The 12,909-nt window shown below is 45.7% G+C and overlaps 1 protein-coding gene across 6 annotated transcripts in view; it reads right to left on the bottom strand.

Moving 5' to 3' along the window:
* Positions 1-870: 870 nt before the first annotated feature.
* Plpp4 (phospholipid phosphatase 4) overlaps positions 871-12,909 on the bottom strand; it is a 129,609-nt gene continuing 117,570 nt past the window's right edge. For 5 of the 6 annotated variants that reach the window (XM_060380925.1, XM_060380911.1, XM_060380932.1 and 2 more), the window contains one exon: positions 871-1,449. In XM_060380925.1, coding sequence (XP_060236908.1) covers positions 1,250-1,449 — 200 coding nt within the window. In that variant the 3' untranslated portion in view covers positions 871-1,249. Of the gene's footprint in view, positions 1,450-11,518; positions 11,641-12,909 lie in introns of all 6 variants that reach the window. The other variant, XM_060380914.1, reaches the window with a different exon arrangement.

The raw sequence follows: 12,909 nt of genomic DNA, 5'->3' as shown, positions 1-12,909 counted from the left end.
ACCATTGAGCAACAAAGTGGCTCTGTGCCAAAGCCACAGCTGGAGAGAGGAACAGCTGGAGGTGGACCAGACTGGGGTCTGGGAACAGGTGGTGCCTGGGCTCCACATACAGCTTGTAACAGAAATGTTATGGCAATGGCTCTACCTGGACCGCTCATCCCAGAGCTGCTGATTTAGACAGTCACACGGGTCTCTCAAAGTGCAGTCTGTTACATTAACTGCCCAAATGTGACATTCTTCAGACATCAGAGATGAATCACCTTGCACAGCAATGAGGCCCAGCAATGTGGAAATCCAGAGGGGAGTGGAGAGGATGTTCTCCACTTTGAAAAGAACAAGCTGGCTGGGAGCTGTACTCTGCCTGAAGAGATTAATGCTAACTGGCTGCATTGGACAACATGAAGAGCCCACAGAGGCAGCAGCTCCTTTCTTTTCCTGCTCCTTCTTCCAGGGCCTGCCATGCCTATGCTCCCTCCTGGCCTGCAACTGGACTATGCTGCCATCAAAGAGCCCTTAGAACAGAGCTCTGTAACATCCCCCAGGGGATAACATACCTCATCCCCAATTCTTACTCCCATTGCTTCCCTAGCCAACCTCCCAAGGGAAGCCACAGAGCTGACCTGTGAGGCAGTTCTCTCTATCCTCTGTGAATTCTTTGCAAGGATAGAAATACATTCAGAACTGGTCCCCAACCTTGACTGCAAGGTTGCAAGAATCCTGCACCCATGACCTGTGAAGAAACCTCCCCATCCGGGCAACCCCTTGCTTCCAGGCCTAGAATGACCCAGGGACAGAGACACTGTTGAGGGCCTCACTGTGAAAACCATCATGGCTAATAACCTTCGCTGCACTGATGGCCAACACCAAGCCTTCTGGGTAGGAGACTTTATTATATATTACAACATGAACACAGAGGAGGGCGGGTGCTACAGAAAACACCTCAGGTAAAGGAATCACTGGGTGAGCAAGCACGCCTGCCCCACCCTTGCATCCTCCTTTTCTTTTTTTTTTTTTTTTTTTGTGCATGGGTCTCTCAGAGACTGATCCTGGTGTCCCAACCTTAGAAACTGAAAGTGTTGAAAGGAGACATGGAGAGTTGCAAGGACACCATCCACAGAATGGAAGCTGGGGGGACTTCAGAGTAACTGATGAGAATCACATTACGGAAAACCCTTTCCACTGTGTTATGATATCAGGGTAGAAGAAAGAAAGAGCCAGGGGCTCAGTGTCCATCCTCCTTCGGCACCCGTCATACGGGGCCCTCGGTGATCCCCTCCAGAGGCAAGCTGGGTGCACTGTCGGCTGTAGGCCTCTCTTCCTTCTTCAGTGAAGTGGGCACTCGGAGGCTGACATACGGTTTGTGGCACGCTGTGTTGGCCAGAGGAGGATAATGCTGTCTGTAGCAAATATAGGCAAAAATGAGGCCAATCACCCCTCCAACGAAAGAATCTAGGCAGGAGAGAGGAAGAAGGAAAATGGTTACTCTTCCTTCATGTGGCCAGCCCCGGTTTCCAGAAAGTTCATTTCCCACTTGCCCTAGATGCTGAATTGCTTTCAGTCTCTCTATACCAACCTCACCCCCACCCCTGGAAGACCCAAAAGGAAAAAAAAAAAAAAAAGGAACGCATGCTGGAGGTACAAATCATGGCGGTCTCTGAAAACTGCCATAATTTCTACCACCTAAACACTAAAAACCCAGGACCCAGGCTAGTGAAATGGCTCAGCATGGAAATCAGTTGCTAGCTGCCTGGTGACCTGAGCTCTAGTCCCAGAACCTACACAAAGGTGGACAGAGAGGACAGATTCCATCAACGTCCATCTCCCCAACCCCACACAGATAACATTTAAAACACCAAGGACTTGACTGTACACTCCCCTCCCTCTCTCACACACACTTCTTTAACTCACACCTGAGCATTGCATGAGCTCAGACTAGTATTCTAGATTTTTCAGAGTAACTCTGGAGTCTGGAAGAAGTATCCTAGGCATCTCTCTCACATCTGAGTAACCCCAGGGAGGCTAACATTTGTTTTTCCTAGGCCACCCTTGCTGGAGCTTTTCCATCTTGCTGGTGAACCCCAGCAGGTGGTCTGCTCTCTGCCTCACAGTAAGTAGTTTCTCAGGGATGAAAGAAACCCTCAGAGGGACATGGCGAATAAAACTTTTACCAGTCCTCGACACTCGCCTTAGTGCTCTGTAAAATGTCCTTCCAATGAGCTGCAGGTATCTCCGAGATGAGGGGGTGATGGTGGAGGGCAGATGAAGCAGGACAACTCATGTGCAGGCAAAGATAGGCCCCTTACCAAACAGGGCATTCAGTGGCTCAACAGAGACCCCATGAAGATGGCCTACCCATCAGCCCTTCCTGTGTGTGGTGCATGCCCAAACTGTTTCTACATTTCTCCCAAAACATCCTGACACAGTGGGGAATCTCCCACAGTAAAAGAAATCTGGAACTCATGGCGTAGTCAACTGCTGTGCTCAGATGCCATTCTCTAGGGGTTTCACTTGCATGTCAATTAGCTTGTTGAATAATACAAACTTCTGATAGGCATTTGGAAGCACATCCATTTTTTCCCAGCATTCCTGTTTAATTCCATTGCTGTGATAAATACCATGATCAAAAGCATCTTAGGGGAGGAAAAGGCTTGCTTCAGCTTATCGTTTCAGTCTATCATCAGTGGAAGCCATGGAAAGAACTTGAAGCAGAAACCACGGAGTAACACTACTTGGTGTCTCAAAGACCTATGCTTGCCTAGATTTCTTAAAAAAGCCCAGGACTACCATCTTAGGGAATGGCTTCGCTCAGAGTGGGGTAGGCCTTTCTACACCAATTACCAATCAAGATATTCCCCACGTGTACATGAATATAGGTCAATATGACCTGGAAATCCCTTCATTTTTATATGCCCTTTTCAGGTGTCACAAGGCTGTATCAAGACAACAAATAAAACGAAGACTGGCTGGGACCTTATTACTCTGAGTCTGCAGCCTATGCTGGTTGGTCCAGAAACTGTGTAAACCCTAACAGGATAGCCATGTGACTTTCTGAGGTCTCAGCCTTTGAAATCCAACAGGCTTGTGGGATAAAGGCTATGTACAACCTGGGACAGAGTAAGAATAACTGTTTCCACTCTTCCCAGGAGGCCAGGCTAAAGTCAAGCTAATTGCATTTTGCTTCCTGTGAGGCCATATTGAGTCAAAGCCTTGTAGCTTTCCAGAAAATGAACCTCTCTGTGTTGCTCTGTATGTGATACCAGTCATTGCTGGTCTTGTTATAAGTTTCTGGTCTACCTTGATCTACTAGAATGATTTTAAAACATTCCCATTTTTAAATTTATCTAGTACATGAATGTACATGTATGTATGACACATGCATGCCACATTTACTGGATGTCAGAGGATAACTTTCAGAAGTGCTTTCTCTCCTTCCACCTCTGAGGATCGAACTTGGGCCGTCAGGCTTGGCAGCAAGTACCCGAATCTTCTGAGCTCTCTCCCTGGCCCCATCAGAATTTGTAAGGATGGGAAAAATGTTTTATATGTTACTCTCCTCCATCACCAACCATTGCTACCATCAGCATTTACAATAGGCTAATAGGCAAATACAATCTGAAACACATACTTCTAAGTTCTTTCAAATAAATTCAAAAATATAGTACATGTGATTTTATTAATCTACAACAGTAAAATAGGAAAAAATTATAAATAAGAGTGCATGTACTATAGAAATTCCCATGACAGCACATGGACATCAATCAAGGACATGTAGCCCAGGGTCCAGCTGCTGCTCTGATGACCAGAGTCTGGAGTCCAGACAACAGCTTGTGACTGTCCTTCAAGTGGAAATAAATAGAACTGCTCTTCTGCTCATTGACTGCCACTGCTCCTAAGAACCAAGAAGGCCCTGTGTCACAAAGCAGCTCATGTGGCTCTGCCATCTACCCTAGCCATATCCGCCTCACTCACAGTCTTTCTGCCTGTACCTGCTTCTTTCTTGGTTGCATACATGTGTTTCCCATCCTGGGCTCAGAATAGGATCCTTCTAACTCTCTCTCTCTCCCCCCCCCCCTCTCTCTCTCTCCTGTTCATTTTCTTTTCATAGTTCAACACTTAACTCATTATCCCTATACAATGATGCCCAGGCAGACACCCTAGGTACCCCTCCCCACTCCTGTGAAATTCCAATGGCAAACTTTGCAACTATGGATGGTTAACACGAGACTTAGAATTCTACGGGGACAAGGGCTACGTGCCTTGTTGGCTGCTGACCCCTCAACACTTCCCCCACCCCTTGCTGCTCATAGCAGAGTTAAGATCATCGAGGGCAGAGAATGCACAGCAAGGCAAGGGTTAGATTTGACTGTTGTTTTCGGTATCTGTAAGTGAACCCCTTGCCTCTGTGGTTCTCTGTCACCCCAATAGTTATATCTGAGTATGGAAAAACCACATGGCCGTGAAGAGGCCTTCCTAGAAATATGACTCCTAGGTTGACTTCCTGAGTGTGGAAGATAACTTAAAAACAAGGGATTCTAACTGGACTAAGCAAGATGCTGTGGAATGGTCATTGCTTCACATCTGCTACAGACGGACAGTGTGGGGCTCCCTGCGGTCTGACATAAAGGCATGGACACATACAAGTGTCTGCTTGGCCATGGTGAACAGCTATGAAGATGGGAAGTGGTCAGAGAGATGCTAGTAAAGTTAGGAGGCCATGCGCTTCAGGAAGCAGTCCATCCCCATCCATCCCCAGGGCCCAGTGAGTGCACCTGGACATGGTAAATGTACCTATCATCTATTCTCACCCAATCTGAGAATATCCTCATGGTGAAATCTTTGTCTGAGACTCTGCAGTATCTGCCAGGGTGAGTCACATCACCTCCCCTAGTCCTGGCTTCTTTATTTCTCAGGTGGAGATAAGGCCTCAGTATGCCCCTCATTGACCATGACAATAATTTCATGCTCCTGTTACTAGACTTGATGCCACAGCTCATGCAACAACAGGGTCTGATAGAAGCTAGCCTCATCCTGCATCTCTCACATCTTACTGCCATACATCTGGGGGGTTCTTGATTCTTCTCCATATTTCTTCCCACATAGCAAGTCAACAGGCTAGAGTTGTAACCCCAGGAACATGGCCATGTTTTTATAGCATTTTATTTTTAAATAAAGTATTCTTTTTAAAAAAGATTAATTAATTTGTGTGTGTATAAGTTTGAAGAAAACTTGTAGGATTTCTTTTTCTCCTTTCACCATGCATGTCCTAGAGAACAAAAATAAATGTCAGACTTGGCATCAGGTGCCTTTACCCACTGATCCACCTCACCAGCCCTTTGTAGCATTTTAAATAAACTTGGAAAACATGTGTCACCCAAGAACCTGTAAAAGAGTAAATCCCTGTGCCTTGAACAGGGCTTCAAGGCACAGTTAGTATCATGGAATGAAGCGGCAGCTCAAATGAAGAGTTTCTTCATATAATCTCTCGATATCAGTCCATAAAACACATTACAACCTTTTCTAGTTCAAGGTCTTCAAGCTGCAGTATTATATAGTTTTATTATCTTGTCTAAGCTCAGGGAACAGTCCCACAGGGTGTTATTTTTATGAGCATCTAAAATAAACCACAAAACCTAACCTGCATTTGAGCCATTGACTATCAAACAGACCAAAGAGCTAAGCCTACAAAGTAACACCATCTGGCTTTTCTAGGCCTCAGCATTTGAGAAGGAGAGTCATTGATGATAGACATCTAACAATTCCAGGCATATGCTTCCTGGGCTCATTGATGTAGCAGTATCTAAGGGAATGGTGATGCCAAGCTATTTCCTGTTTGATGAAACATGTGAAAGTCCAGAGGAGTGGGAAGCAAGCAGTCTTATCCAAGCCACCTTGGGGCAGCCTCACGTCTTCCATCCTTTTTGGTACCCCATTTCCAAGTCCATCTGCCTACTAGATGGCACCTGGGATCCTAGACAGTTTGCTCATGTCAATTGCCCCAGAACTCAGTAGTTTCCATTCTGTAAATGTTTGGCAAACAGGTATACTGAACAACATCTACAAAATACACTAAATAGCAACACCACCGGCCACAAAAGGCATACCCAGAGACAGAAAGTTGATCAGTGTTGCCAGGAGCAGGGGAGGGTGATGCTAGTCAGTTTATGATGGCTGCACTCTTCTTAATACAGAGACAGAACCCACTGCATTATGCACTTCAAAGGGAAGGGCTTTACAGTACTAATTTAGAGTTCAATGAAGCCTTTCTTCACAAAAGCAGAGGGAGGGAACCAACACAAGGTGGTTTCCAATGGGACCAGAAACTGTGACTTTGGATCCAGCAACCTGAGAACTAAATTGTGCCTTTAAGATGTGTACAAACTCATCCTCATATTATGAGGTCAAAGGACAGGAAATGACCTCACCAGGTCTTCCACAACCAATATGCCAAGCTGTGGTCACCTGTTCTGATACAACAGCATGCACAAGGAGTTCCTAATGTGTGTTGGCAGGTCCCCAGGAAGAGCACATTCCTTCCTGTCACCAAAGCGACATCCAACATCATTGAGTTCGCTGGACCTGGGAGCTTGTGTGCCTTGGGCTTCATGACCCAAGACGCTAGGGCAAACTTCAACTCTGGAAAACTGAACAATTGCATCTGATCTGTTTGTTTGTTCTTTCTATTCTTTCCAGTGATTTTTTTTTAACTAGTGAGATTCCTGCTTTTGTGACTGAGTTTCTAGAAAAGAATTTATATAACACCAACCTACCTAGTCCACTGTAGGATAGGGACATGGTGGCTAGACTGCTTAAATGAGTCCACAGGCACAATGAGCCATGACTGAAGGAATATTTAAAATGCAAATTTGAAAATTTCATTTTAAGAGGAAAAAGCTTACAGAAAATGTGGCTTATTATATTAAAATTCGTTGGATGAGCTCAGGAAACCTCAGAGGATCTATGTCACCTGGTATATCCCAGAAATACTGGGTTTTGATCCTTAGGGTCTAGTCAGTCCCAGGGCATGATGGATGCCAGAATTATATGTAGCGCGAACTGCATCTTGCATAGACAAGTGTCAGCTATTCAGCCACTGCTTGGAATGTTGTCATACAACATGAAGCAAACTAAGTCAATTATGTTCTGGCTACACATCCTAACATCAAACCCTGTCCTTGCATTGAGCAGGGAAGTGAAATGGGGGAACTGTGGAATGGTTTCGTTCTCTTGAAGCACACAACTATTGTACCCAACAGCAACTTTCCTGTGTCATCTGGGCTCCTAGAAACATCCTGTTTGTCTTTTTCTTTCTCTGTTAGTATGTGATGATCAGCCTATGTCTCATTCACTATTGGAGCATTTTCTTCAGTCTCTAGACAGCTTTCCCTAGTGCCCTGATATAAACTTGGCTAAGAATGTTGCCAGTGGAAAGGATAAATGTGACTAGTAAGAGAGGAGCTTGCTTTAAGCCATGTACATGTTTGTGATTCCAATACCGAGGAGATTTGGGCAGGCAGATCTCCAGTTTGAGGTGCTCCTGGTTTACAAGTTCTAGGGCAGCCTGAGCTCATGGAAAGGGTAGCTCCAAAAAGGCGAAACTGAAGACAAAGGAGCAATTTAGTAAAAATCATTCACTTATTCAGCATATATTTGTTGAGCTGACCCATGTCCTTTTAAAATTTCTGTCAAATTCCCAAGCCTTATAACACAGTGAGACATTATTAGGAAATTGGGTCTTAAGGCTTTGAATTCACTGTGGAACCAAAGATGACCTTGAACTTATCTTCTTGCCTTTGCTTCCTCAATTTGGGATTACAGGTGTGTATCATCACACCTGTGTTTTTACACAGTACTGGGGCTAGAACCCAGGGCCCTATGGGTGATGTAGGTAATCTCTCTACCAACTAGATACATCTACAGTGGGAAGTGGGTTCTTTCTAGAAGTTACTAATGAGATTGTCGGAGTGGACCCTAACCCAATAGGACTGGTATCATTATAAAGAGAGGACTGTTTCAAAGCAGACACTAAGATTCATAACCAAACCCTCGGCAGAGTGCAGGGAATCATATGAAAGAAGGGGAGTTAGTATGATATGGAAAGGAGAGGAGCTCTACAAGGACCAAATATATCCGGGCACAGGGTCTTTTCTGAGACTGACACTCAACCAAGGACCATCTATGGATATAACCTAGAACTTCTGCTTGGATGTGGCCCGTTGTAGCTCAGTAACCAAATAGTTTTCCAAAGTAAGGGGAACAAGGACTATTTCTAACAGGATCTCAAGGACAGGCTCTTTGACACCCCCCCCCCCAGGGGAGGAGCAGTCCTGTTAGGCCACAGAGGAGGACTTTGCAGCCAGCCCTGAAGATACCTGATAAAACAGGGTCAAATGAAAGGGGAGGAGGTCCTCCCCTATCAGTGGACTTGGAAAGGGGCAGGGAGGAGACCAGGGAGGGAGTGTGGGGTTGGGGAGGGAATGAGGGAGCGGGATACAGCTGGGACACAGAGTTAACAAAATGTAACTAAAAAGAAAAATAAAATTAAAAAAAAAAGAGGGGACAGTTAGGGCAGACAGAGGCAGAGGAAGTTGATGTGAAAAGATGTAGGGAGAGTGTCATGGCAGACAGAGGCAGAGCCTGGAACTCTGTTTCTACAAGCCAAGGAACAGTCTGAGTATGAGAAACTGGGAGAGACAAGGAAGAGTCCTTCTACAGTTTTCTGGAAGAGCTGCCCTATGCCCCTTTGTCTAGTATCCTGAACAGTAAAACAATATATTGTTATCATTTTAAACACATGGTATTTGGATGTTTGTTTTTTTTCCAGCAAGTCTAGGAAACTCCATCAATAGATAGCATGTGCCATGCAAACATCCCTGCCTATGGGAGGGGTCAGCCAGTGACAGATCTGCTCATTTACACATCATCCATAGTTGCCCTCACGTAATTGTCACAGAAATGGTTTATCTACAGAAGGCCTACAGATAGTATTTACAAAGTCTGTCTTTCTCCTCTTGTTCTAGTGGACAGAAACTGACGATTGTCAATATGCAGTAAGTTGGTTGTTAAAAGGTAGCAAATGAGTTGGGGTGAAGGGGAGGGATATGAGGGGTGTGATGAACTGAAGTGGAATTGTCAAGTCTATACCAATGTGATGTGTGGCAAAGGACCACTGTGTGCCTACATCAAGGAGGAGAGCATTGTTGGCACATGCAGATGCCAGTGCAAAGGCCCTGTAGTGAGGAGAGGCCTGGAGTTTCCAGAAACAGCAAGAAGCCACATGAGCAGGCAAGTCTGAAGGATGGGATTTTGCAGGTCACTGTGGGGTATGGGCTTTGATGTTGAAGGAACAGAGCCTCAATGGAGGATCCCTGCAGGACTCATGGACAAGCCCACAGTTCTGAAGGCTCACCAGCTGCAGCAAGGGGTCAAGGAAGAAAAGCAGCTGGGGCTACTGGATCAGCATGGGGAGAGGAACTGAATTCTAGAAATACATCAAACATCAAAGTCTACCGAAAACCACAGGAAGCTAAGAAGAGACATGATCCCCAAGTGAAGTGAAGCAAGGCGTCCATGGACCTCCAGAGCAAGCAACGCCCTTCCTCGGGGAAACTGGGAAACAGGCCAGCCAAATACAGAAAGATGCAAAAGGCCCAGCTGAGGAAGACTCCTGTGAACAAAGTTCTGCCTGTCTGGTGGGCTCTGCATGGAGGGAGGGCACTATGGGGCTTCATGTTGTTCCCACTCTACTGAGCACCAGCCTGTATGTGATGCTTACTGTGGGCAGCTGGGCTCTGCTGTCCCTACACAGCATGACATGTTGTGGGTTCAGGTAGCCAATGGAGGGGAGACATATTCACTTGGGATGGAGTACACTAACGGGAGAGCTGCAGGGTCATATTTTGTTTGGCTCAGGGCCGGTAGGTTTGTAGTGGGAACAACCACACAGTTCTAAGAACCCCTTGTCCCTTCATTTAGAAAATCAAAGGGCCTGGTGAAGTGTGTGTGTGTGTGTGTGTGTGTGTGTGTGTGTGTGCACCCCTAGGTGCTCATATACCCAGGGATGGAGCAAAGCACACGTTCTGTTCTTACCAGTCCTAGCTGTGGTTCTTCTCTGGCCGGGAATCACAAACACTCAAGAGCAAGAAGAGCCAGAAGCTGGCTTATGGCATGCTCTCTCATTCTCTGTGCCAAGCTTCCCCAGCACGGGGATTCTACAAATTTCAGAGTTCAAATGCTTTGTGTTCACGGTTAATCACAATGGTGATCCCTGTTGCCAGGCATGGGTCTCTGCCTTGGCACCACCTGCAAATCTCTCTGGCTTCCAAATGACAGGAAACCGAGCCTAGCACAGAGACAAAGGGAGCATCAGCCACATAGAGTTTTAGCATTGATCCAAGCAGCTCTCTTTTGGGGGATGTTTCACTAAGTATTTTATGTATGCTCCCATCTATGCCCATGACCCCAGATTCCCTTTATTTAGTAAAAAAGCAGACTTGCATATTTAAAGTGGGCTTGTGAGGTTGAAATAACAGAAAACAACCATGAAAACTTACAAAGCAAGCCATGTGAGATTACGGATATTGATTAGACATGCATATGTAATGGAGAATCAGCTGTATTTCCATATTAACATTATTGCTTAAATCACACTGAAATGGACTCACAAACACCCATAATAGTCAGGTTGTTAACTAATATTAATAAGGAGAAGGATGTGGGCTTTGGTGATGCCCATGGGGTTTCACATGGATTTTCACCCTGATTTATGATCCCACCCATGGTCACTGGACAGCTCAGTTCACCACAGAGAAACAAGCTATTTGTCTCAATCAGGCATCCCGCCTCCAACATCCACCTACACTGCAATCAAAGGCCTGGCTGCTATGTGTTAGCAAGGCTGAAAACCTTAGAGGCCTTTGCCATTTTTCTGTAAACAACTAAGTACCAAATAAATACAATTTCTCATTTTTCCTTATGGCTACATTACTCTGCCACAGAGAAAACGGCAACACGCCGGGTTAGGGTCAGAGATGGCCAAAACGGTTCCCACCTCACATCTTAGGTTGCCAGCACCAGATCATTAAGCAAAGATGGGAGGGGGGAATTCTAGTCAATTCTGACCTTTCTAATCAACTCTGACAGGTTCTCATACATGTCAGCATGAGCATGAACTCATTGCACTGTGAAGGCTGATCTTGAACCTCAGAGATTCCTGCTTCTACCTCCCTAGTGCTGGGATCCTAAGTGTGCACCACCACACCCAGTTTACGTAGTGCTGGGGATGGAGCCCAGCGCTTCGTGAATATAGGGTGAGCATTCTACCAATGAGCTACATCTCCAGCCCCCTGAAGCTTTTTATTGCTTCCCAAATCCAAAATGGTCAAGTAGCAATTGCAACTCAGCATCAGTTGCTCATGAACAGATCATGCTGCAAAAAACACATCTGCCACCAAGTTGGTTATTTAGGAAATGCCTCACATCCTTCCTCGGCAACAGTGAACGAGGCAACAGGGATGCCCACCTGCACAGTTCATTTGTGTCTACCAACGACATGTGGGTTCATTGTTGTATTCGGTCTATCACATGGCTTTGTGAAGTATTCAAATGTTGTCATTCTATGGTCAAAGAAGAAATTGTGGTTCCCTGGGAAACAGGAGACACAATTCACTCAAGGCCATTTCATCCATACTGTTTTTCTGGGGAATGCTCTAACCTCTAATCCTGTAGGCAGCAAAGGTGGCAGGAAACACCACTATAGCCAGTGCTGCAATGAAGGCACAACACCCCTGTTGCTGTTGGCTCAAAAACTCAGTCCCTTCTTTCTTCTTATAATGTGTTTTGCATGACACCAAGGACTTCATCCACCTCAGTGGTAAAGATAAAGAAGGGAAGGCTGCAGTTACAACTCTGTGGTCCTTTCTTTACCTCCTCCATTCAGGAGGCATTGGATGAGGATGTAACATCATCTAAACTGTGCTTCAGCAACCCTTCCACACACCCTGCATCTTCTAACTCCAAAATGTCATTTCAAATATACAACTCCCAAGATTTGAGCTCCAGGAGGGCTGAGAGTTGACCAGAAGCTAGGAGGGAGCAGCAGAACCTGGTTCTTTACTAGTGACTCTCAGAAGTGATCAGAAAAGACTGGCTGATTTGTTAGCCATACATACCCCTGGATACCACACCAGACTCTGTCCTACTCCAAGATGCAAGTCCAAGACTAAATGGATGGGGATGAGGCTGATTAAGGTGGAGTGGGGCTGCCATTTTTGGAAGTACCACCATAGAACCCACTGTCTCTGGAAGCCGCATCTACTGTGGTGGTCACTCCTGTCTCTGCTCCCTCTCTGTTATAGCAGGTGGTGGCTTTCTTCCAGGCCAGCTGTGAGCTGAAGTTTTTTGGTAGAGACCGGGAAGGTCAGTCACATTCCAGGAACAAACCTCTCACCTGTTTGTGATTTAGTTTGAATGACTTTCCTAGAACTGATGCATAGAAGCAAGATTTATCCCTGTCTTGAGACAGAGAAAGTCTCAGACTGCCTTGCAATGGAGGCAAGCCTTGTCACAGCCTTACAATGGAGGCAAGCCTCACCACAGCTATGCTGGATGTTAAGTCTCACTTGAGCCTTAAGACAGTGGCAAGCCTTACTCCAGCCTTGTGGCAGCAACTAAGGACATTGTGACGTTGGGTCCCCGGGTTGGTCATACCCTTTGGCACTGCCTCTGTGGTAAGAAACATATCTTTGAGGACGGGATTTGCAATAGGAAAGGAGTGAAAAACAACTTGTCACTGAGACTGAGAAATCATATTTGGGTCTGAGGTGATACAATGAAGACGTGGTATCCTGGAAGGACTTGAACAGTCTTCTTGAGAACAGAAAAGAAAGAACTTCTAGCAGGGGCAAGATGAAA

The sequence above is a fragment of the Meriones unguiculatus genome, chromosome 1, assembly GCF_030254825.1.
Source record: "Meriones unguiculatus strain TT.TT164.6M chromosome 1, Bangor_MerUng_6.1, whole genome shotgun sequence".
NCBI classification, from domain to species: domain Eukaryota; kingdom Metazoa; phylum Chordata; class Mammalia; order Rodentia; family Muridae; genus Meriones; species Meriones unguiculatus.
This window is presented reverse-complemented; position numbering and strand designations above follow the sequence as displayed.